Source organism: Glycine soja, chromosome 11 (assembly GCF_004193775.1).
Source record: "Glycine soja cultivar W05 chromosome 11, ASM419377v2, whole genome shotgun sequence".
Lineage (NCBI taxonomy): Eukaryota > Viridiplantae > Streptophyta > Magnoliopsida > Fabales > Fabaceae > Glycine > Glycine soja.
The window spans coordinates 52,501,200-52,527,942 of NC_041012.1; the positions used below are offsets into that span (position 1 = coordinate 52,501,200).

General features: G+C 32.3%; 3 protein-coding genes, 1 long non-coding RNA gene and 1 pseudogene across 4 annotated transcripts; 4 read left to right on the forward strand and 1 right to left on the reverse strand.

Moving 5' to 3' along the window:
* Positions 1-4,577: 4,577 nt before the first annotated feature.
* LOC114376567 (auxin-responsive protein IAA17-like) lies at positions 4,578-6,300 on the forward strand. Its single transcript, XM_028334742.1, has 5 exons — positions 4,578-5,116; positions 5,204-5,388; positions 5,497-5,611; positions 5,724-5,785; positions 5,884-6,300. The coding sequence occupies exons 1-5, from the start codon at positions 4,968-4,970 to the stop codon at positions 5,922-5,924; spliced, it is 552 nt and encodes a 183-aa protein (XP_028190543.1). The 5' UTR covers positions 4,578-4,967; the 3' UTR covers positions 5,925-6,300.
* An 841-nt stretch (positions 6,301-7,141) lies between these two features.
* On the forward strand, positions 7,142-8,794 carry LOC114377267. The gene is made up of 2 exons (XR_003659055.1): positions 7,142-8,424; positions 8,528-8,794. It is a non-coding gene; the product is annotated as an uncharacterized LOC114377267 (long non-coding RNA).
* Positions 8,795-8,933: 139 nt separating this feature from the next.
* LOC114377266 (D-glycerate 3-kinase, chloroplastic-like) lies at positions 8,934-12,425 on the reverse strand. The gene is made up of 12 exons (XM_028335705.1): positions 12,129-12,425; positions 11,330-11,703; positions 11,025-11,104; positions 10,862-10,913; positions 10,728-10,769; positions 10,547-10,625; positions 10,426-10,457; positions 10,273-10,341; positions 9,839-9,913; positions 9,565-9,681; positions 9,423-9,473; positions 8,934-9,284 (listed from the first exon to the last, which is right to left on the reverse strand). The coding sequence occupies exons 1-12, from the start codon at positions 12,316-12,318 to the stop codon at positions 9,141-9,143; spliced, it is 1,305 nt and encodes a 434-aa protein (XP_028191506.1). The 5' UTR covers positions 12,319-12,425; the 3' UTR covers positions 8,934-9,140.
* Positions 12,426-17,729: 5,304 nt separating this feature from the next.
* On the forward strand, positions 17,730-23,106 carry LOC114376424 (aromatic aminotransferase ISS1-like). Its single transcript, XM_028334533.1, has 9 exons — positions 17,730-18,395; positions 18,554-18,601; positions 18,944-19,072; positions 19,751-19,810; positions 20,245-20,401; positions 21,233-21,339; positions 21,540-21,598; positions 21,825-21,933; positions 22,450-23,106. The coding sequence occupies exons 1-9, from the start codon at positions 18,333-18,335 to the stop codon at positions 22,903-22,905; spliced, it is 1,188 nt and encodes a 395-aa protein (XP_028190334.1). The 5' UTR covers positions 17,730-18,332; the 3' UTR covers positions 22,906-23,106.
* Positions 23,107-24,461: 1,355 nt separating this feature from the next.
* On the forward strand, positions 24,462-26,433 carry LOC114373414 (annotated as a pseudogene).
* Positions 26,434-26,743: the final 310 nt, after the last annotated feature.

A 26,743-nucleotide genomic window follows, 5' to 3' on the forward strand; every position in this document is an offset into this window, starting at 1 on the left:
TATATTGAGTATTTAATTTTATTTTTATTTAGATTTTAAATTTTGATGCCTATCAACCGGAGATTTTTAAATAAAAGTTATAAGATTTTATAATTTTGATAAATCCTAATTTGATAGATTTATATGAATTTGATGTTTTTTTTTTTCAAAATGAGATAAATATAAGTTTTTGTTAAAAAAAATTAATTCAATATTTTTCCTAGATCATAGTAATATTTCCTTACTCTGATATTTAGACATCAAAAAATAATAAAGACATTTGGTGGATATTTCTTTCGTCTTTGATCATGAGATCATTTTATACACTTTTTTTAATCTATTTTTATAAGTTTTTTTTCCAAAATTTTAGATGCATTAATTATTTTTTATTTTACATACTCTAACTTAATTAATTTTTTCCTAACATTAATGAGAAGCATAAATGTATAGAGAAATAAGAAAGGATAATTTTAAAATAATAGAACAAATAATTGATATATCTAATATTATTAACTGAATTAATTATTTTTCTTAAAAGACATAAATTAGTTGAAAAAATCTTATAATTAAAGAAAGAGGAATATTATATAAATAATTCAACCCATTATAGATTATTCATATTATTAATTAAAAGATTATAATTAAATACTACTACTACTAATATCTATTAGAGCAAATTACACTCTCATCCCTAAGGTTAAAACTTATTATACTTAACTTTACTCTTTATTTTTTTTTTTATTATTATATACAAGATTTTTTTTTACCATCCATTACCCTTTGGCCTCCTGATCCGCTAACACGGTCAACATTATAACAAGAACTAAGCATGTGATATGCAGGAGGTGTAGAGCTAGGTGATTGCATGCAATGAAATCGACGATAATTGGTAAGAGGTTGTAGATAGCATCAAAGAAAACAAGAATAGTGAAATTGTTGTGATTGACGAAAACAACGGAATTAATGAGAGAGGTGAAAAGCGAGTTGATGGTATTTTTATAGGTAAAATCTGACGTAAACTTAGACTGAAAGTAAACTTTGAATGAAAGTGATAAGAATTTTTAGGATATTTTTTAAAAAAAAACTAACATTGTTAATAATAGTGACTTTGAAGAGAAGACAAAAGAAATAAGATTTTAGAAAAAGAGTATAAGTCTAATAAAAGCTAATATCAAGGAAGGAGTATAATTTGCTTTATCTATTAATAATATACTACTAGTATTTAATAATTTTAAAAAATAATTAATTATTGCTACTCTACATGATTTTCAGATGTCACTCACATACGGAAACTCCATAGGCCGCACGCATCGCTATCAATGTTCCTTTGGGATCTTAATTGTCTGCCTGAAACGAATTTAGTTCACCAATAGTATTATTATGCAATTAGAGGAACTGCTTCTTATCTGTATTCATTGCATCATGAGGGTCCACACTTAAATAAACGCATGTAAGAATTTTTGGGACCGTGAGTTTGAAGTATTCATGGCCAGAGACCTTCTGATTCATTTCACATTCTTTGAATGGGTCCGTGTGTGTGTGTGCATGGTCTATATGCTCTTAACATAATTTTATTTTTCTGACAATCCTTCGAAGATTTCTGATACAGATAATAAAATTAATAGAACTTAATTAACTGTGATAATTGGCAGACTCTCTATTGTAGATCACATGTTTATTTTCATTTTTCTCGCCTCTTAATTGAGTCCAAATATCAATTTCAAAGTTTATATATATATATATATATATATATATATATATATATATATATATATATATATATATATATCATAACGAAATTGGTACCAGCATTATATCACTATTCCACATGATATATTAATTATTAGTCAATCAAGAATTAAATAAGAAATGAAAGTAGAGAAAGAAGAATAACACAACTCAAACTTAATGTGGTGATTACTCTGACTAAAACTAGATGTCATGTACCAGCATTACACTATGATGAATAATTGAAATCGATATTTTTTTATAATAAAAAAATGTTCAGGGTGTGTGGAAATAGAAATATTAAAAAGGGTAAATTGATTAGCCAAAGCTAGCTAGGAGCACCGTACACGTCTAACATTTTAGGCCAATTCTGGTAAATTTAAATTAAATTGATATATATCTAACGAGTCTTATACATGAAGCAATCAAAATAACAACTTGTCTGTTTCCATCATAATGCTAACAACCGCAATGGTCTTTATTTGTCCGAATGCAACAAGCTAGCTAGCTAGGTCTGAGTTGAAGCCTCCCTAATTAATCCAGTTTTCACTAATGAGAGAGAGAGAGAGAGATGGACATGAACCTTACTTTCTCTTCTCGGTGACAAAACAATTAAATGACATTCTATGAACAAAAAAGAAAGATTCCAAACGGATAGGAAACAAGTTGTGCCCTCTCAAAACAAGTATCGGAGAAGCCATAGAAAATACAAAACATAGGGCCATAGCTAGCTAGGCTTCAACAAGCTAAGGGGAAATAATTGGCAGGTGTCTTTTTTAGCTATTTGGCAAGACAAGGCTCTATTGATCTTAGCCTCTCGCCATACCATGTCTATAGTAAATTTGGCTAACCATAAAGCCTATCTATCAATCTTCTAATATCTATAGCTAGCTGTTGTGAAGGCCACCCCCCCATGTGAATCAGGGAAGCACAAACACTAGTATAGTATAGTACTATTGCACTTGCACTATATAAATAATAAGAAGAAAAGGGTCCACTATGGCATCAATTGCCTCCCCCTTTAGGAAAGAACAGGAGATGAGAGTATGAGTTGTGCTTGACTCGGAGTGAATATGATGATAGGCTCCTAGGTCTCATCCCTGCTTTGAGAGTTTCTTTCAAGGACAACAAACTATATATTATCGATCTCCACAAGTTGGAAATTAAAGGAGCTCCGTGACATTACACTTTCCGCTTGTTTTGTTTTCTTTTTCAATTGATTGCTAAAAGATAAAATACAAGAACTGGTATCTTGTGCATGAAATGGGACATAGTTCCATTGTTTGAGATAATGTTTGCCAGTTTCTCCTGTTCCCAAGGAAATTCAAATAAAATTCTAACTTGATCGTCCAAATTTCATTTGACAACGCACGAGACCATTTGTAAACCAATTAAATGTAAATCTTTGAATACAAACTTTTGATCCAACACTAGTTATCTTGAAATAATGTGAATCCTACGGTCTTTCCGAACATTCAAAGTCTATGATTGCTTTCTCGAATAGGTCGTTGAATCCAAGCTTAATGACCATTTCTTGCGACGTTTTATTCATTTGGCCTAATCATGCATCATACTTTCTCTTCCTCAATGATTGATTTCTACTTAATTTATTTTATGAAATATAACTAAAGCTTAAAATATAATACTTAAACCTCACAAGCAAAGAAAATAAATTACTGCCGCGTGTAAAAATGATAAATGAAAAGGTTTTATATATATATATATATATATATATATATATATATATATATATATTGATGTATTGATGTTACATCTACCAAGAATATGTCTTTTCACTTTATTTGTGCGAATTAATAGTAAGGTTCTAGAAAAGCTAAAGTAGAAGGAAAAAAATAAAAAAATAAGTACAATAAAGTAATATATTATTCAACGTAATTAAAATATAAATATATGTTCTAAATAATCGTGTAAGGTTGAAATAATATTCAGTAATTTAAATTAAATATTGAGTATTCAAAATGTTATTATCAGAGGATGCACAAATTCTAACTCAATGTTTATTATGAAAAAAAAATCATTTTACATCATTTATTCTTAAACCTAGTAAAAGTGCTTTAAGTACAACTTTAACAAGAAAATATATATCCCCTGGAGCTTAAGCAAGAGGGCCTGTAGGAGTTGTTGCTTGTGGGAACCGACAAAGAAACAAGGTCACATGCTTTTGTGGGCCCTCAACCCCTAAACTATGACTTGTTTACGTGCACATGAACTTAGCTTAGAGTTGACAGTTTCTTCTAAAACTGAAACATGCGGACCCCACCTGTTCCCATATTTTTCCTTATTCTTTTCAATTTCTTTTTTTCTTTGTTTTTCACCTTCTTTCATTTCTATTTCTATGATAAGATTTTAAAAATCTTTAAGCACTATTAGAGTCCGACTCAAGATTTTTCTCCTTTAGGAAACTTGCCGCAAACGTGTGTAGTGTAGTGTTCCTTTTTTCTTTTGATAAATTAATTAATTGTGTTGTGCCCCTTCTCACTGCTCATGAACTCAATCTATTTATTTTTGAAAAAAGAAAATCCTACGTGCAGTGTAAAATTTATGATACGTACAGTTTAATTAACATGTGAAACAATAATAACTGATTTATTACATTATAAAAATTAGTTCAGGCTCCGAAAGTCTTGTCTTACAACATCATGGCACCATCCATTCTCTAATTGTATCCACAGTAGAGAAGTTTGAAGATAATTGAGTATGACAATACAGTCTTGTCCACGAGTTTCTTTATCACACGATTTGGATAATACCAAGGAATTGTTATTTACATGATTATTTAGTGTCTAAAAACATTTTAAACAGTAATAATTAAGTATAAAGTTGGATAAATTGCGTGGTGATTACGTGGAACGTTCCTGTTAGCTAGTGAGAGCTAGCAGGAAGGAAGAATGAAAGGAGAAATTTGATTCGAAACAAAGTTGAAAACAATCGAATCAGAATGACACGCTTAGCTCATACATACGTGGAAGAATCAAAGCCGGTGTTTAAGGTAGACGTGTCATTAATTGGAAGGTCCAACAACCTCGCAGGTCATACGCAGCATAATATAAGCACGCACGTTGCCGAAGAAAATACCACTACTCCTCCTAAGTCTTTGAAGTCATAAAGACAAAAGAAAAGACTTAGTCATAGCAGCAAACAAGGAAAGGCACGTACACGACCACCGTTTACCTGTTTTTTGAACGTTGAAATTAATTGACCTGCGCCTGCGCGTGTCACTGTTTGAGAGCACACAAACAATGTCCTCCCAATCTGACGCCGTTGGCTGTAACTTGAAGGAGACGGAGCTCACCTTAGGCCTTCCCGGCACCAAAACTAATGGCACAAAACGTGGCTTCTCCGACACCCTTAACACTTCTCAAAATAAAATGTTGCGCCCCACCTCCAAGTAAGAACCAACTCTTCGATTCGATATATAAAGTTTTTTTTTTTTACAGTGAATGAAAGAAATTGTTAATTAATATGTATGTTGCAGGGAACAAGTGGTGGGGTGGCCGCCGGTGAGGGCAAGCAGGAAAAATGCTATGAAGATGAGTTGCAAGTTGGTGAAGGTGGCGGTGGATGGAGCTCCTTATCTAAGAAAAGTGGATCTTGAAATGTACGAGACTTATGAGCATTTGATGAGGGAATTAGAGACCATGTTTTGTGGCTTAGCCATTCGTACGTATTCATATCATTAATTCGATCATCATCTCCAATTCCTAATTACTATTAGCTAGCTTGAGGGTAATTGGGTCTTTTTGCGGCTAACCTTTTATATTGTTGCAGGTAATCATTTGATGAATGAGAGGAAACTGATGGAGTCTGGAAATGGGATTGAATACATGCCCACCTATGAGGACAAAGATGGTGACTGGATGTTGGTCGGGGATGTACCCTGGAAGTAAGTTCTATTATTTTTTATTTTTTAATTATGATTTAACCATGGAGAGAGTTTAATTCATCAGTTATTCAGATTTTATTTTTTTAATAATCATCTCTGGTTCTTTTTCTAGGATGTTTGTTGAATCATGCAAGAGGATAAGACTTATGATTAGCTCAGAGGCCGTTGGTTTAGGTTCGTTCATTTCTTTCTTTATTTTTTCTTTGTGTATATGTGATAAAATTATACGAAATGATTACGATTTTGATTCCTCTGATTTACTAATATTGCAGGTCCGAGGTCTACTTCTTCAAAATGTACGGGTTCCACCTAGCTAGCTAGAAGAATAATTAATTAGTGCGTAATAATGATAAGCTGATAGCTGATAATTAAGCATTCCTTGGACACCTTCAACGTTTACAAGCTCCGGTTAGAAGAAGAGTGAATTTGGTACAGGGAAATATCCATGCATGGTGCTTGATGTACATGTCCCTTTAGCACCTCTGGTTAATTAGTTACTTTTGTTTTGACTTTAAATGAAGAACTAGAACAAAGACTGGTCTCTATATTAGCTAGTGATCTAAAAAACAAATAAGGGGAGGCTGGCATGTAATCAATATTAGGATCATCGTTATATCATGAGTATGCATGTAATGTATGACTTGGCTTTGTGCTAGCTAGTTATTCTACCCCCAGTTTTCTAGTTGTTAGATAAATTCACCTGATCATTTTATGTTTCATTTCATAATTCATAATATTTCTATACTAGCTCGCTCCTGAATTTTTATAGGTTAATATAACATCAGGATATACTTTAAATCTATTCTTATTCTTCACTTTTAATGAGAAATGGATTTATCCTTAGTTGCTAATAATTTTAGAGACAAACTCATTTTTAATCAAAGAATATGGATTTATCCTTCATCAATTATATGCAGCGAATATGATTTATATATAAAACAGATTTAAAAAACTATGGATCCAGCTATTTGATTATATATTTTTATTTTTTTGAAGAATATTTATAGAATGAACAAGGAGAAAAAACTTTGCTCGTACGAAGAATGAACAAGAGAGTAATATAGACATAGTATCACTTTAAAAAAATACCAATGAAGGCAGTTTAATGGACTAGTTCTTCAAAATATGAAGATAAATATCGAGGGGTTAGGGATTTGAAATATAGCTTGCATAAGGGGGTCCTAGCTTCTAACCTTATTCTAGTCATTGTCGTTATTGTACACCAAAAAATAAGATAAATTAATAAAAAATTGTTATTAAATGATTTATTTTTGTAATATATTTATTAGATAGTAATTAAATAATAAAATGAATTATTCATTTTTTATAGCAAAAAGAGGTTAAAGATATTATCAAAAACCTAGTGAAATATGTTCTCAGTTTTCTATGGTAATTTTTTTTAATCGATAAAAGGTTTACAAGATAATTAAAAAAGATTATATATTTCCATGTTTTATTTTAAGCTTAAACACATTTTCAGATAGTATAAAGATAACATCTTTTTTATTTTGGTTCTTCGTTATTATTATTATTTATTTATTTTTGCCGCGGTCTCTTGATTTGTTAAAGAATAAAGAGTTTAATGTTAGTCTATGATTAACTTGTTTCTGTTAAGTAACTAGGGTTAAGTGATGATAAAATGCTACATCATCACTACCGGGTCTCATAACAAAAAATAAAAAATTGTAACATTTATAAGAAGAAACAACATATTCAAACCAATTACTGTAATTAGCTGGGTTCATATATGCAACGTTCCGCTCGCACAGGTTGGGGAGGAAGTAATGGTTGAGGTTGAGGAGATGTTTCAACATATGACTCTTGCCAGTATAAAATAGTTTGAGAGTTTTGAACTATCATAGTAGGGCAGAGTCAAGCGTACTAGTGTGATTGATTTTGGAGTAAAACTAAACGGGCCCAAGTCTTATGGCCGGAGTCTGATACTAAGAATTTCCAACACAAAATTCTATATTGGTGGACTTACTTCGGGTATAATGTGATTCAAACTTTACTAGCTCGATCAATTATTATTCCTAACTGTTAACGTATAAAATGGATTTCTTTTGACAGAATATGCTTTAGCTGGAATTGACTTCACCAGGTTTGGTTACAGGTAGGTAGTTGAGTTTCTTGCGCAATGAATGGGTTTGAACTTTGAAGGGTGGTTAGGTGTCAGTATGAGAGTTGATAATAAATTGGTGCACGGACCAAGTATGCTTCCATATGTGTATTATTATGATGGATGGGTTGTTCTTTTCTATTATCCAAGTGACTCGTCGTTATTCAATTATTAAATTTTACAAAATTCAAATTATTTCTTATAACAAGTCGTGTGTAATACTTTCTATTTTCTATTAATCATGTGGTAACTAATATACTTGTCATTGCTTGAGTTATTTTGTTTAACAGAAAATGGTACTATATCATACAAGAAAACATTTAGAAAAAACTATTTGAGCAATTCTTGTATAGACAAGTGATCATCAACTGTACTTAGCTAAGTGTTTGGCACCATTCTGGGGTTGGTTTCATGACTTTTCCAGCCACTGAAGCCAACCAATTCCTTTCTACTAACTACCCTAATAAATGGCCGGCGAGAAAGGCAAAAAGAGGGGATGATGGTGGAAGCCTTAACATGTTCAAGCAACTTTCTGTGCTTCAGCTTATAAAATAAATGTATGGTCCAACACTGGTGCATTAATCATCTTCTTCAAATCCCAAAATATGACGGGTTCTGCACCAGCACAGCAGCAGATGTCATACTATGATCACGTTCAGACGCGCCATCAGGAGAAGGGAAGCCTCTATTCTTGGTGCGTACATTTTTAGTTTCCAATTCTCTTTTATTTTCTTTTTCTCCTTCCAGAATTCTCTTTGCTACACAGTGTACACTGATCAGTTGACTCTTTCATTCAGTTTGTATACACTCTGTTGCTGCTTTTGCTGCTATGAGGGTTGCAAGTGCTGCTTGGAACGCACCTGTTGTTGCTGTCCCTAGATTGCCCGTTAAATAAATCAAGTTTATATATGTTTCAAGGAGACATCTATCAAGTTTATATATGTTTCATAATTACTGTTGTATGAAATGACGATTCTGGAAGCCAATAAGGAACACTCTTCACGTACCATGTACTTCAATTAATTTTAATTTTAAAAACAAATGAATTCGTTATGCCTGTTAAATAAATCAAGTGCAGCAGCACATAGTGTACTACTGAAGCCACCGGTGTGATCATAACCCAGATTTTCTGAACAAAGTCTTGAAAAAGAAAATGCCATTAACTATCAATGACTAGTAATCTAGGCTTCTAACTCTATTAGATCAAATTAATAGCCATGTATTCCTCAAGTAAAACCAGAAAGCATTAGCCGTTATTGTGAATTAATGAAAATATTCTCTATAAATTTCAAGGGAAATAGCACACATTCATTGACCACTCCACTGATGATGCCACTAATTAATGCTGAATAGCCATTCAAATTATCTCAAAGAACTGAAAAAACAGCAGTGCTCTATCATACAATTAACCTAGGTAGCAAGGATGGGGTTTCTCCCTTCATCTATTTCAATAGTTAGGAGATGTTGAGGATCTGATCCATTTGGTCCCTCCGAGTAAAGTGTAGGAAGGTATGCATAGTATGCCGGCAGGTAGCGTGAAACAAAATCTCTCACCTGGAGAGGGCAAACCATGAAAATTCTTAGCTTCAATCATTAGAAGGTAGATGTTGCGCCATTATTTAACACAAAGATACATCGTCATCATTCATCATTTCATCATACTTAAAACATAAATCCATGTGAGCAACAAACCTCATCATCTGTCATTCCAGGCTTGCCTGCCTCCCTCATGGCAATCTCAGCCTGCATATTCAAATAGCTCAATACATGGATGCTACAACCAGGTTCAGAACACAGTTTGTAATTTCTGAAAGAGGATGTTAAAAAAACCTACCTGTAAGCGCCATTGGAAGACACAGTTTGGGTTCTTAATCTTGATGACTATCCAAGACTTTATGTATTTGTCCCAAGCATCATAGTAAGCTTCAAGGTTTTTATTTACAGTTTCTAGCTGAAAAATAAACACAAATTGTTATATCTGTGTGCAAAAGCACAATTCACTAGCAATTCCTCCCTTAAAAGAAAAGGGTAGATAGTTTGCATAGTCAGCCCTTCAGTATCATAAACTCCATGTGTACGATCTTGAGAAAGAAAAAACTAATTCTAACCTGGGGATCAACAACCTTTACTGCGTCAACTGGAAGGGGCTTGAAACCAAGCATCCAACCTTCAAACAACACAACCTAGAGCATCCATACATGGGTTATAATGGAAGGATCAACACTTTTGAAAGGATATTGATATGAGATGAACACGGCACGAATAATACCACATTTCCACCTTTCTTATTATACTGAGTTCTGGTAGCAAATCCATTTTTTCCAAAGGTGAATACTATATTATCTTCATCAGAACTACAAAAGGTTAATATTGAAATTCTAATTTGGGAGGAGAGTAAATTTTGGTAGTAAAAAACATTTATTTCAGCAAGCTCTGCGTCTAGCAACTACAAATTCAAAAAACGTTGGATCAAGTCATGTTTTACCAAGAGAAAGTTATCCGTAATAAGTTGCTTAAGAGTTACACTTGAATATTCTCTTACCGTCAGGGGCCCTTCAACTTCTGACCATGTTGAAGGATCGGCACGATCACCTCTCCCATTGAATGCAGACTGCATCAACAGGCAATTCGCCTTTAGGAACTACAAAGTCAAAAAGTGTTCAAATAATCTGAAAATGCAAGTTATGCCCCTTACTTTATCATATCTTGGCAACTTCAATTTCATACCTGGACACTTTTCAAATAATAAGAAATTACAAAAAAAAAAAATACAATATAACAAGGAGAAAACAAAACTGAATACAGAGAACCACCACCTTCTCTTGTCAATTTGGTTAAGGCTGTTAGAGTTTCAACAGAAAAAGCAAGATCGTGACTTCCTGCATTTCCACGCAACTAGAAGGAAACAAAATCCGGCAACAATATTTTAGTTGCCATAAACGATAATGTCCCTAGATAATGTACTGTTCATCCCTTAGCTTATAGGGGAATAATTACCTCAAGAAGGGCATTTCCTGGATTAGCTTCTCTTAGTTTATTCTACAGTCCAAACACAATTTGTCATGCCAAAGAAACAAGAGCAAGAGAAGCTACAACTGTCAATACAAATATAAATAGCAGCTTCTATATACCTGACCTTCAGCCGTCAAATAGAAATCATCTATAGATACTGTTGCAGACTTCCTGAAAATTTTAGCATGTATCTACAATTTTGTTAATTAATCTCCTTTTTCTATAGTCAACAGAATGAAGGATAATTTTAAGATCACAGTTACTTCAAAGTTCAGAGCTTACCTGCCAATCACTTCGAAAAGATAGTCAAGAGCAAAGACAAGGGTTGTCTTTCCACAACCTTGAGGAGCACTAAAACCAATCTGTTTCGCACATAATCAAGAAAATTGTTGCTATATTGAAAGAATATGGAAGAAAGAAAATCTGAAAACAAGCTCACAAATTACAGGCAGGTTATTTCTCTTTATAGAGCTAAAACATGACTGACAAATAAAACGAAAACTCCCTAAAATTTATCAGAGAGAGTGCCTTTTAAAAATAAAAATAAATAACACTATGGCAGAGAGAGTGACAAGTATGTAGCATACCACTAAAGGAGGTATATCTTCTCCATCTTTGAACTTGGACTGATGCTCAGTAATCTGCTGTTCACACCAGAGAAAGACAGGTACATAGTAATGATAAATCCTAGCCTTTTGAGGCTCTGTAAGGAACAATTCATTAAGCTGAAACAGTCTGCATAGGTACCGGCCATATAACAACCAATTATCGATGGACTCGGCCACCTGCTCTTGTGTGATGCCTATTTTGTCAAGTAAAGGTCCCGAGCAAATAAATTCATAGAGGTCTTCCACAGAGGAAACTTGAGCAGGCTTTGTGGGAAATACAGAATATAGAGGACGCTTCCTGTACTCAATGCCAGAAACAAAGGAACTGTTCTGCAGCCCTGAACTTCCACTAACTGCAGGAAGGAAGTGTTGCAATTGCAAATTAAATATTTAAATAACAGCAGCATCATAAAAATGTAGCTGATGAAGATGAAAAAACAGCTCCTAATAAAGTTCATTTCATTTTTCATGCTCCTATTTTCGACTAAAAGATCAAAGATGACAAGTTACTATTCAGTTAGTTGAAGCTTTAACAGCAAGGTCTAGTAATCAATCAGCTTGGATGAATTTGAATTGAAACAATTATCAATCAAGCTCAAGATTTGTCAGAAAATTTTCAATTCAAATGCCCTTTAGTAAATATAGAGTATGATGTATGATAGTATTACTACCCATTTATGTAATTTATCTAAATATATAATTTTGTTTAACTGGGTTGAAAATTTGTAACCTGGGAAACAAGTGAACTACGATAAATTTGTCAAGTGAAGAAAAGTACCTGATTTTGAGGAGTTGGTGGACAATTGAGAAAGAACAGAGAATTGACGAGAATTGGAAAAGAAATGTAATTTAGAATTATTATGATTATGATAAGCATAAACAACGTTGTTGTTGTTGTTAGTATTAGAACAACAAAAAGGTGAAATTGTAGGTTGCCATGGCTGAGAGAACAGATTCAGAGTCGCCATTGTTTTGTTTCTGTGTCTTCTTTTCTCTACTTTGCAACTGAAAACACCGACGGGGCTTAGGCGCCACGTAGTCTTCACCTCTTTGGCCAACAGATTGGAAGAGGAGCACCATAAAAATATTACAAAAAAATCTGCAATTTTATCTAGTCCCTCTTTTTTAAATTAAATATTTTTTATATGTTTTCTTATACTCTACTTATGTAATCATACATCTTTTTCAATGTTAAGCATGCCTTTGGAGTATTTAAATCAAATTAAATGTGTAAAAAAAATTTGTTAACCCAAGTAGAATTAGTCTTAAATCTTGTAAATTGGAAAAAAATCAAATCAAATTAATATTTCTTCAATTAATTATTTGAAAAAAAATATTTTTTCATTTTGTTTGGGTAGAAGGCGAAAACAAGAAGAAGAAAAAGACAAAAACTATAATCGTACAAACTACTTATTTTCCCTTATAAAAGTATATCTATACTATTTGTAGTAACAATTATTTTACCATTATTTTAATAATTAGAGCAGTTTTTAAAACCTTTTGAAACTAAAAAAAAATTGAACACGTATTTTTTATATTTTAATTCATTAGTTGAAAATTGTCTATTAATTGATTCAGTCTTTCTTAAATAATTTTAATTTATAATTGTACATTACTTTTATTTTGACGGAAATAATTGTACATTACTTAATCACTCCTTTTTATAGATCTTTTGCTGATTTTTTTCTTTATGTTTTTTGCCGGAATACTCCTCTTTATAGATATGTATAAAGTAGAAATATTTGCGTATTAGTATTATTATTTTTTATTATCATCAACGGGGCTAAAGCCCAAGAAAAGAGAATTAATATTACATAAAATAAAAACTAAACGAGGAGTAGAGACTCCTAAAACATCAGAGATCAACTACTTTTTTAACTGCTCTAGAGTGCTTTAACTGATTTTAGAAGACTTTGAAATAACCAGTTTACGAATTACAGTAGAAGGATGCAGATGGTCTTCAAAATTCTCTATATACTTTACAATTTGTGAAAGAATGTGTTATAAGACCACTTCTACCTGGGAGACAACTTTCTGCTTCCCAAATTGAGAAACATTTAGGAACAGTTGGATGCTAATTAAAATGATCCGGTGGTCAATTTGAGTGTAGTTAATTAAGCGATTTATCTGATAATGATGTTAGTAAAGATAAAAAATAATGTTTAATTATTTTTCACGTGTATCAAAACATATACAAATGTACTTTAATATGTGCGGCGATGAGCGGCACTTTTCTTCCTATTTTCCAATCTCTCTGGATTTGGTGGTAGCCGATGCTAAGTATTTTCTATCTGGGTTTGTTATATATTGTATTCACATGTTCCCAATTGCGGTTTGATTAGCGTGTGTTTGGTGGTGGTGGAGGTGAAAACACAACCATATTTGATTTTGATTTCTTGGTTTAGGTGTAAGTGTATTTGTAAGAGCTAATTTGAAGTTACTGTAGATGAGTCATGTGACGGAATCATATTTGGTAATTAGTACTTTTAAGGAAGTGAATGTATTTTTTTATGATTGTAGACTGAATTGTGAAACATTAATTTGTTGTTGTTGTATGGGTTGCAGGGCACAATTGCATAGGTGGGTCAGAAGGAAGTTGAAAATGAAACAGATGAAGAAGGAAAAATTGGGAAAGAAGTTGAAAATGATGAAGAAGATATGGTTGTCTACAAGGTTTTGTCGAAGATAATGTGGTGAAAAATAATTCAACATTACTTTCTATCTTAACTAACATCATTATCAGATAAATTACTTAAAAAATTACTCTCAAATTGACCGTCAGATCAATTTAATCGAAATCGAACACTCCTAAAAGTTTCCCAACTTGAAAAGCAGAAGAAGGACGTCTCCCACGGTAGAAGAAGCCGTGTTATAATAGATGAACGTTACACTTTTAACTTGCAAGCCATTTTAATTTTGTTTTAGGCTCTTAATAATCAAGACACAAAAGAAACTAGACATTTAAGTTTCAAAATAAACTCAAACTCCAAAGGCCATACACTAATTCGGAAGACACCATGAACTTACCAAGTGCCTTGTCTTCTAAATTAACTGACACATAGCATCTTCTGGTCAAACTCCTGTGTTTGAGTCAAATTGAAGTTGTGGTAGTTCCACTGCCATAGATGAAACCACTTTGATGGAAACATTAGCCAGCTTGCTTTTCTTAGCATGACAAACACAAAAATTACTAGTGAAATGTTATCCTATGTAATTATGAGATGTGTAAAATAAAATGTTTTCTTGTTCGAAATCGTCATAGCAACCTGAATTTCAGTTTATATTGAAACAACTCAAGTATGCATTTTGACACTCTTTTCTTTCTCAATGCCTCTTGATGTACAAAAAGACCAATCATGAGACAGGAGACCAAAAGGAATCCATACAAAAAGAAGCAATGCACATTAGTAAATAGTAAACACAATTAGAATACCAAGGAACCACCAAATTGATATGTTGTGGATACCTCCCTGTCGGCCTGTGCTTGGGTTTGCTTCTTTACTCCGCTATTGGTTTGTCCCAAGAGTTGTTCGTCTGCTCAATGTCCCAAGGCTTTGTTTAATTTCCTCTGTGGAAGACGGGAACCACACTTCCAAGTTCCAGCCCTTCCTCTTATGTTTAGGAGAGAGATAAAAATAATAGATTTGTTTTTATCTTATACATCCTCCAACTTAAAGATAACTAAAACTTTATCTTTAAATCAACCAATATTTGTTATTAATTTTTTAAAATAGAAGAAGATCACACATATCAACTAAAAGGTTTCATATATCATTCAATTCTTTAAAAATAAAGAAAATCTCTCAATTTTTACTTTAAGTCTCACTTTTTGTTGGAATGGTTGGAGACTAATTCTGCTTCTCATGCATAGTTGTCGCTGACTCAAAGAAATTTTACATATAATGAGAATAAAATATAAATTCTTCTGTTAAATAGATCATTTTTACGCATGTGAACGTATTGAGACCTTATATCATTTACATCAATCATTGTATTAAAGTAGAATATAAAATATGTGAGATTTATTATATTTTTCTCTTTCTTCTTCTATCCAACATAATCTTAAACTCCAATTCTCTTCCCTCCTCAATGTTTTTTCATTATGATGGTATGTGAGGGTGGGTCGTCAAGTTTGGATTTTTTAGTTTTTTAAATTTAAAATCTTTTTTTTTGGAATTTAGATAATGTACTTTTAGATTTTTTCAAGTGTGAATCAAACATAGTACAAGAGATTTGTAATTTGTGATGACTTTTGGTCCACATGAAAATAATTTTCTATTTTGAATTTTTATTTGGTTTTTTTGTATTTAAAAATTATCAAAATCAAGTCAATAAAAAAATTGAATCAAAATTTAAAATAGAAAATCAAATTTTAGTAGTAATTTTTTTTCATAAATTATGAATTTTTTATTTCTCATTTGATTTGCACAGAGAGACTAAAAAGTAATCATAAATTATGAGTTTTGTACTAGGTTAAAAATCTCAATCCAATTGATAATGTTGGGGTTGCTAATTAAATTGGATCAGCCCATATTTTTTAAATAAAGTAGAATTAAAAATATTTAATTAACATTTTTCATTCAATAATTAAAGTAGTCATAAGTTTTTTGGTACATAGTCATCGGTTTATCCTTTCAAAGAAAAAAAAGTCATCAGTTTATTTTGACCCAATTTTCACTTAAGAAATCATCTTCTAATCTATTTCTAAAAATATAGTGCAATTTGAATTAATTTAAATACCACATCAAATTGAAATTTGATTCAATCTAATCCTTTATTATTTAAATTAATTAAACATTAATAATCTAATGAGTGTAACTCAATTGACAATATTTCTTGAATTTGTGAGAGACTATGAGCTTTGACTACACTTTTGACTGATAATTAGTTTCATAATCAATAACCAAAACTTGTGAAAAAATGCCAATAATTTCAGTTACTTTAAAACAGTATTGAAAATTTTGATGAAATTTTAATGCATTATTTTTTTTATTATACTGTTTCCGTTTTTATTTTATTGAAACATTCAGTAATACTATTATTTTTTTTAATTATTTCCTTAAAAATAACCATTAATCAACATTTTTTATGCAATAATTAGTGTATTCGACATTCTGCTTTGACTCAATTTCTAGGGTAAAAAGTATTAATCTAATTATAAAACTAAAGTGTATTTTAGTTTGAATCCATTTGAATAGAAACTAATGTGAACAAGTGTTTAACTTAGTTGATTAAATATGATATATGAGTTATTGTAAATTCTTTGATACCGTCTTACATTCTCATGGATAAAAAAAAACCTCAAATTAAATTTTGATTTGATCTATTTGTTGATAATTTAAATTTAATTTTTTTTATTTAGTTGTACTACTTTTTTTTTCCTTCAATTGATGATAAATAAAAAATCAAATACTTAATAATATATTTAAAGAACTTATTTAACATATGAAGCATTTCATCATAAATCATAATTATAACATAGTTTCCATTATAAATCACTAGTTAATATAACTTTAAATTTTCTACAAATACATGTTGTTACTTCTCTTGCAGAAGTAACTCAAGCAATAAAACTATGGATAAAATGCTAAAACAAATTAATATTAATATGATTATTACATAAACATGCCTACTTATTACTCTGGACATAAACAGACTAAAATTTAGATAATAAAGTAATGAAAAAAATAATATAATAATTTCATAAATGCCTACTTATTGCTCTGGTTTATATAGAATCAATTGTTAACACTATACTATAAATCTAATTCATATAATAAAATACTATTTTTTTATCTTATTATTCTAAATTATTTTATTTTCAATTTATGTACCTGTTTATGAACACAATTTAATTGTAACAAAAAATGGTCACTCTTAACTGTATCATTTTCTATATAAAAAAAACTGTAACATTTAATTGGATCATTATGTATAGCATTTATAAGGGGGTAAGATATAATACTAATATAGTAAAAACCGAAATAAATTAATTATTAATCTTTTTTTACACTACAAATTTTTTTGTAGGTTTGGCTTCATTAATAATTTAATAATTAATTATATATTAGTAATGAATATAAACACTCCAAGAAATAAATACTGCATTAATAAGGAGTATAAAATTTATTAATAACTTTTTTGTTTTTTTTTATAAAAACAATTTATTGTTAATAAAGTGAAACGTGGGTTTTCATTTTGGTACAATTATTTTCTTCTTGGGTACATAAGCGTGGTTTGCAACAATGACAAAAAAAAAGGAAAAAGAAATTTTAAAAAAAAGAACATACGACATCGTTTTGGCAAGGTTATACAATGTTAAGTTTTGTCCGTATGCGCATTGCATGACCCAGACAGTGGAAAAGCACGCAATCCAAAATGCACGTTGTTTTTGTTCAAAGATTCTTTGCCTTCTCTCTTCCTTCTCAGAAACTCACCCAACAACTCTTTCACTCAATTTCTGCGAGTTACTGTCCCCTTCGTTAAACAACTTCACACTCAGTATTAATTAATTTTTTTTACATATCCACGCTGTATTTCAGTTTCGAAAAAAGTATTGCCCCAAAAACACAAAAGAGACAATTTAGACACAGAGAGAAAGAGAATAATTACTTGGGTGGATGGAGTTGTTTGTTTCATTCTATGAACCATATCCGATTCGATCCTAGTGGGAACTGACTCACTCCTTTCTCTCCCTCCCTCTAAATATATATTTCTGACAACCCAAAGTCAAACAAAGAAAAGCAACTGAACTAGAAATAGATTGATTGTTTCATGATAAAAAGGCCTCATGCCTTGTCTCCCTTTTGATCAAGCGTGACAAACTTGTTTTTTTTTTTATTATTGTAAATCAAAAAGTTCCCTTTCTTTTTGTTATATAATAATTTGGAAAAAAAAAAAACTAAAAGGCATTTTTATTTGCATCTTTCTTTCTTTCTCTGGTGAGTGGTGAGGGCAAGATCACAGAATTGGTGTGAGAGAGATGGGTTCGTTCGTGAAGCTTTCAAGGAGGGCCTTGGAAACTGAGATGCCCGTTATGGTTCAGGTACTCTCACTACTCACTCTCATGCAATTTCTTTCTTCATTGGAATTTGATCCCTTCCAATGAGTCTTTGTTTTGGATTAATGATGTTTGGTTTGCTTTTAGAATAACATGTTTTTTTTTATAACCAAGGTTGTTGGTGTCTGTGTGTGTGTTTGCAGATGCAGGAATTGCTCCGAGGAGCTAAGAATGCCGTGTCTTTGGCCCAGGTTTTTTTTTTGTCTCTCCAATGCTACTTTATATTTATTAATCAAACCCCTTGGCGATTTTTGCGAGGCACTGAAAGGAGGATATGGTGTTTCCAATGTCTGATTATAAATTAGTATACTTTGCTTGCTTGGGATTTAGAAATTTGAACACTTTATTTTCTATTTTTCAACAATTAGGACGTGCCTGCCTTGGTGTGGGCTTAGATTTCTTTGATTTGTATGATCTAGCTTACATTTAGGATTGTGTGCTAAAGTGAAAGCTACATGGTTTTGATGATGGGTCTGATTTTGGCTCATGTTTCTGCACCCTTTGTAATGATTTTTTTAAATTATCTACTGTAGGGGGTGGTTTATTGGCAGCCTCCCAAGCAAGCATTGGAAAAAGTGAAAGAACTTGTATCTGAGCCTTTAATTAGTCGTTATGGTAACGATGAAGGTATTCCTGAACTCAGAGCAGCATTAGTCAAAAAGGTAAATGGTATAATTTCTTCTTACAATATGCATTATGTACTAGTGTGAATTTGGAAACTCTAGTTATCTGTTTGAAGTTCTTCATTTGAACACAGCTTGGCACTGCAGTTATTTTTGCATATATAAGGAGAAACTAATTTAAATTGATCATTAATTAGCTCAGCTAAGTTAATAAACCTACTAGTGTCTAGTATAGTCTGTGGTCTCTTGGCTTTATCCAATTGCTTTATGTTGGTTTGGTATTTGGTGAACTTACATATGGATTCAAATGAACTTGATTCTCTTATAACTTAATTGTTTTGGATGAGTCAGGATAATATTTTAGATCACAAATGTTATATGGCTATGACCAAGTCTCTTTATTTTACATTAGCTAATTTTTATAGATCTGTATAGATATCTGTTTTTTTCCTTCATCGGTCAAAATTCTTGGACATGCATTGTTTTTACTTTCCATAATCACATGATGTTACTTATAGCTGTAATCCATCCAGGTCTCGCCCTCCACCTATGTTTTGGATGTTGCTTTATTTTAAAAATAAATAAAAACTAGAAATTAATTGCTTTTATATTAGGCCTTTTGTATGCAATTGCTCTGTGATAAACTATTTTGCTCTATGAAATTTGGATCTCGGTAGCCAATGAATTAACTTATTTGCTTTTATCATGTTCATGTAGTTGCGTGATGAAAATAATTTGCACAAATCTTCAGTAATGGTTACATCAGGTGCCAATCAGGTGAGGTTAACAATAATAATCGACCATGTAATTTTTGTTTTATGTTCATTGTTTTGTGTTATATCCTCGAAAAGATAACTGTTTCTGAAAAGGTGAAGTGTATCAGCATTTCGGCTTCCATTTGACTTCTTTATGTTTACCCATTAAAATTATAGCCTTTCGTGCTTGCTTATGTTAAATCTTATCTATAACCATCATAGTGTTGTCACTTCTCCTTCCTGTAACTCAGCATTTGAAAGGACAAGTATCTGATAGAAATAGCATGGTTTGTAACTGTGGAGACAGTAACTTTTAGAATTGACTGAATTAGCTCAACAGTTTATAATTTTTATGCTACTTTGATCTCTTTCTGAGTTTGAGCTTTCAAGTTTCAACAGTATTATTGTGCTCATCTCTAAACATCTGTGGTAACTTGTTTTTTCCTACAAATACAGGCATTTGTGAATCTAGTTCTTACTCTCTGTGATCCGGGTGATTCCGTGGTTATGTTTGCTCCGTACTACTTCAATGCCTACATGTCCTTCCAGATGACTGGCGTTACCAATATTCTAGTTGGTCCTGGTAGCTCAGACACACTCCATCCTGATGCAGGTAAAAAGTTGCATGATCTGGTTACTGTAATCCATTTTTTACTGGCATGGACTAGAGAAGCAAAGGCAATCTTTGGTTGCTAAGAGCATCTTTTTTCCTCCATCCAGGGGGTTCACATATTGGTTAAATGTTGGATGGATTGGGTCTGTATACATGTAAACCTTTCCTCTTTTCAGAAGGTATATTGGGATGCTATAAATTTATGCATGTCCAATCAGATTGTTTTATGATATTGGATTAAGTTGTAAGTTGCATTGTGTAACAAGTCATAATCATGTTGATTATTTAACTGAATTTTTGGTTTCTTGTTCTTGTTAATGATTGACTGTTGATTAGGCTACTCCATCTGTAATTTCACTTAATGCTATGTCCAAAAATTGCTCGTACTGATGAACAACTATCTACTCAATGTTGTCCCTTATACTCTCTCCGGTCTTCAATATAAGCAAAAAAAACCTTATGTTTTGGTCTCAAACATAAGCAAATCTTAACTAACTTACCTTATTTAATGAGACCATTCTTAAAATGCCCTTTATTTAATTGAGGTTTTGTTTCCAATGACACTCTTTTATTCTTGATATCAAGTTCCAAGGAAGGATAATTTATGAAAAGGGTTTATCTTTTAAATGAAATTGGTATAATTAAATTATTCTAACCAACTTTAATTAGTTATTTTTTTGCTTATATTCGAGACCAAAAGGAGTATATACATAACAAGAATCTTAGAAGGCTGATTGATCTCTGTTGGACGTTTACCATCCATGTTCACAGTTTCTTCTGATGTTGAATTTCTATTTTTAGGCCATTTATCAGAATTGTATTGATTTTCAGATTGGTTGGAAAGAATATTATCAGAAACTAAACCACCTCCAAAGCTTGTTACTGTTGTAAATCCAGGCAATCCATCTGGAACTTACATTCCAGAGCCCCTTCTAAAGGTCTCTCTCTCTCTCTCTTTCTCTCTCTCTCTCCCACTGAAATTATCAACAGCTAGTATGATTTTAGAACTTCTTGGGTGGCCACCAGATAATATTCCCAAAGAATATGCTGATTGACCATAACAGTAGCAGTAGTTTTTTTTTTTTTTTTTTATAAAAAAAATTATAAAATTTCTGAGTATTTTCTCTTATTTGATCAGAGGATTTCAGATCTCTGCAAGAATGCTGGCTCTTGGCTTGTTGTTGATAATACATACGAGTAAGACTTTTAACTTGCTATGCTAATAGAAAAAATATATTATTCTTTAATTATGAAAAGAAACAAAAACAAATTTTTTAGTCTGTTTCAATTATATTGTGGTCTCCACTGGTGTACAATATCCTTATGAGATCCTACTAGTAATCTTCACTAAGACTACCTATTTCTCAGCTGCAAGTTGTTCATATTTCAAACATTGTATTTAAACAAATTAATTTTTGTGCAGGTATTTTATGTATGATGGCCTGAAACACTCTTGTGTTGAGGGAAATCATATTGTTAATGTTTTCTCATTCTCAAAAGCATTTGGAATGATGGGATGGCGGGTTGGATATGTAAGTGCCGCCTGTTGTCTTTATTTAGTTTCATCGGCAGGAGAGAGAAACATCATACTTTATAGTTTAGATGACCATCTTTAGTGAAACAACGGATTTATCAATCAGGTTGTACAGCCATTGGAGCTTATAGATGGTAGTGATGTCCTGTTGGAGTTTTGGTATTGATATTCTTTGAAGTGATTTTACTTGTATATTTTAACTGTTAAATCAATGCGACAAAATATGCAAAGTCCTATATTTCCACAACTTTAGAAGCCAAGTATTATCCTAGTGTGGAGACAAAAAATCACAGATTCTATTCAGTATCATACAGTAAGCAAATCAGTCAAGAATTCTGATAATGTTTTTATTAGGAATGTTTCCCCCCTCCCCAAGAAAAAAAAAAATCCCTTTTCTTTCCCAGTATCCCTTTTCTTCTCTGCAACATAGTAGTTATATTTTCAGTTGCAAACTTCGTAACTAGTGTTAAAAGATGAGCACTGCCTAGTCTGTCCTAATACCTGATTATTGCAGATAGCATATCCCTCTGAAGTAAAAGACTTTGCTGAACAACTTCTCAAAGTTCAAGACAACATTCCCATCTGTGCTTCAATATTATCACAGTATCTTGCCCTGTATTCATTGGAAGTGGGGCCTCAATGGGTTGTAGATCAGGTAAAAACTCTTGAAAAGAACAGAGAAATTGTTTTAGAAGCCCTCTCTCCTCTTGGAGAGGGTTCTGTGAAAGGAGGAGAAGGTGCTATATACCTGTGGGCAAAGCTCCCACACGGAAACGCTCACGATGATTTTGATGTTGTTCGCTGGCTAGCTAACAAGCATGGGGTTGCAGTAATCCCAGGAAAAGCTTGTGGTTGTCCCGGCAATCTTAGAATTTCATTTGGAGGCTTGACGGAGAATGATTGCAGAGCTGCCGCAGAAAGACTGAAGAAAGGCTTAGAAGAATTGGTTAGAGACGGACTGCGGGAGTAACTGAAACTTAATTATAGAACATTCCCTTCCCAAACCTCCATTGGGGAAAAAAAATAATAGATATCAATAGAAACAAATTTCACTTGTCAATGTAGCAAGTTTGCAGCTTTTGCATTTGAATAAATGGAGGATTTACTTTCTACCCAGATAGCAAATTTTTATTATTTTCATTTTGATAAATTTCAAAATATTGGCTCCAAATAGATGCATGCACTTCTTTCATAGAAATTTATCTGATTTATCCAACTATCATAAAATCTGGCCGAACTAGCAGGAAGGAGCCTTCTTGTTTCTGAAAGCTTCAATAATATTTATTTCATCCATTGATAACATGAGTTACTGCAGAGTGGTCGTGGTAGATTTATGGTGCAAACTTATTACATCTCAAGGTGTCTCCATTTTATTAATTAGTCATCTTTATACGTGATTATACTCTCGGTAATGGGTCAATCTAGATCTTTTATTTTCCGTTTTCTTTTGCTACTGTCATATATATATATATATATATAGAGAGAGAGAGAGAGAGAGAGAGTTTATGGACACATTGGTTTTCTTTCATTTAATATGAAGCTATACTATTAGATGTGACACATATAATGTAGATGCAATAGTAATTAAAATTTCTCCTTAGAGACACTTCCGTTCTCCTTTATCTCTCTTGTTTTAGTATGATTAATTTCCTCTGTTTCCTATGCAAACAACAAACAATTTCCATCATTGATCATTGGTAGTTGTAACTGGTTGTTTGTTGTGACTTCGGTATGAGAAGCAAGTCCCAGTGAGTTCTTTAAGCAACCTCATCATGTTGAAACTTTTTTTTGTTGTATCCTCTATACTTACTCAAACTACACTGGATACTAAATAAATAAAGATTCAAATCATGACTGATCGGTTGTGAAAAGTGAAAACTAACCTTTCACCTGTCCTTGAGCTAACAATTTATCATATAACAATAGGTATTTTTCTTATATCTCATTATAGTCGTGAATCGTGATAGCTTAAGAATATAAAAGGCTGTTAAAACAACCTGGAAAAACATAATTCTTATATAAATCTTTAAGAAAAAATTTAGCTTTAAACTGTAACTTGGGTTTTTTTGACGCACAAGAATGATATGATAAAAATGACCAAAGTCAGCATCCCAAATAAAACAGGTAAGTTAAAAAAAAGAGGGAAAGTAAGTATTAATTTATTATTAATGATATTAATTAAGAGTGAAGAAAAAGAGTTGGTGGAAGGTGGCGTTGGAATTAGACAATTGTTGAGATTAATTCAAAAATTATAAACTGTATGATAAAAATTATAAATTGTTGTTTGGGCCATTAATTTTAAATTAATTCGTAAAATATATTTTTGAAAAAAAAAATTTAAAAAAAACTTATGGATTAGGCTCATACGGATCCGTATCCCTTTTACAAAAGGGCAAAATGGGAAAATCACAAAATGACTGGGTGTACCAGCAATTTTGCTGGGTGCAGGTAGCAATGCCAATACAAAGTTAGTTGCGGGGCCCAATCCATTTCGTTAGCAGGAGCAGGCAAGAACTCCAAAGAAAGATGAGGTATGATGTGTACCAAGGTCCTGATGCTGAGTTGGCGGAAATGCTAGAAAGGGATGGATGTGTTAGAAACGTCCCCTGGTGTCAGATGGGATGATGTTGCAGGCCTCACTGAAGCCAAAACCCTTATGGATTTACTTTAACAACTTCTACGCATAGTATACAATGTTTTACACTCATCAAATATCAAAGCATATGCTATTTACTCTATTGTTATAAGCAAGGCTTTTTAAAATATGGGTCACGTTTTCTCATGTTTATTCATATGCCGGGAAAGCCCAAACAAATGTGACCGGCCATGACTGTGATCACACCCACTTGATAAACCTTGACATTGTGCCCAAAACCTTGATTATAGCCTTATGGGATTTTTTCCCCCCAACTAAAGTGTCGTCTCCACAGGAGTATTATACATATGAAAATTAATTAGTTATTGAAAAATGTTACACAATATGAAATGGTATCTGAAGAATTCTGTATACAGAGTATCCACCAGTGAACTCTGTCAAATACTTTTTTTTATTATTATTTATTTATGTTTTCGTGTAACATTGCTTCGTACCATACAACATTGCTCTTAATTGTTTAATATTCACCACCTGTTAATAACTACTGATTTTCATTTATAATGTTTATTTCGTTATCATCGCAAGTAATATGCTGAACTAATTAACCGCATTTATTTTCTTATTGCAACTGCTTGTGAAATTGTTGTGACAACATGAAGTTCATTCGCACAGTGAATAATGGAGTTCATTGAGAACATTGTAATTGTATGTGTTAATGCTGCAGGGAATAAGGAGACCCTGGAAAGGTGTTATCGTGTTCGGACCTCCAGGAACTGGGAAGACGCTTCTTGCTAAAGGAGTTGCTACTGAATGTGGTACCACTTTCTTTAACGTTTCTTCTGCTACTTTGGCTTCTAAATGGCGTTGAGAGAGCGAGCGCATGGTTCGGTGCTTGTTTGATCTTGCAAGAGCATATGCCCCCAGTACAATTTTCATTGATGAAATTGATTCTCTATGCAATGCTAGGGGGTAAGTCAATCTTCTTCTTAATGAAATGGGAATAATGTTTATCAACTGTCACGAAAGAATGAACCATGATTCAGTTGAGTTCTTTTTTTCAACAGGGCTTCTGGGGAGCATGAATCATCCAGAAGGGTCAAGTCTGAACTTCTAGTTCAGGTTGATGGTGTAAATAATAGTTCCACAAATGAAGATGGTACCCGTAAAATAGTAATGGATTTAGCAGCCACTAACTGTCCATGGGACATAGATGAGGCACTGAGGTCTAGCTATCTTCTTTTTTGCATCGATCCTTTTCTTACTTTTGTGAATGTTGAGTTATATATTTTTGTCTGAAGTCCTATATTGTGCTAGTCACCACTAGTTGATTCAATTTGATGTTTAATGCAAAGCAGGAGAAGGTTGGAAAAGCGTATATACATTCCTCTTCCAAATTTTGAGAGTCGAAAAGAGCTGATCCGTATCAATTTGAGGACTGTAGAGGCAAGTTAGGATGTGATTTTTAGTATGAATAATAAAATGATTTATGTTATCTTGAGTAGAATTCAAGCATATATAGTTTACCATAAACAAAATGGATGAAATTGAGTGTTTAAGAAGACATGCAATAAGTGTATAGTGTTGCACCATGCAGGTGGCCCCTGATGTGAACATAGATGAAGTGGCTCGACGGACAGAGGGGTATAGTGGAGATGACTTGACAGATGTATGCCGTGATGCTTCCATGAATGGTATGAGGCGTAAGAAAGTCCAACCAAGTGTTTCTCTGGCTGACATTGAACGCCATGAGAAGTGGTTTGCCGAATTTGGATCAGCATAAAATGGAATTTGATTTTCCCCACTTATGTTTAGTTTCTCAACTCATGCTTGTTGATTACATTTTTCTACTAGGGAAAAAAAATGATGGGTGCTTGATGCGTATTGTATAGTTTTTAGGTTTTGGACGGGTCTTCAATTGTTTGTTTTGTGTATCATTTATGAATTATGAAATATAATGTCATACTAAATCAAAATCATTAATGGTTATTTTTTGTTTTAAACTATAAATCATCATTTATATGATTTTTAAGATAATTATTATAAAAGTTAATAAACTTATTTAAATTATGATTAAATGATGGTGTAAAATTATTTTTTTATTATACATTATTTTTATTTTCTTATCTTTATTAGATGATAACGTAAAAAATTTCTTGTCGTTAGTGTTTAATCGAGCTTTTCATCGAAGTACAATGAGAAGTGAGAACCATCA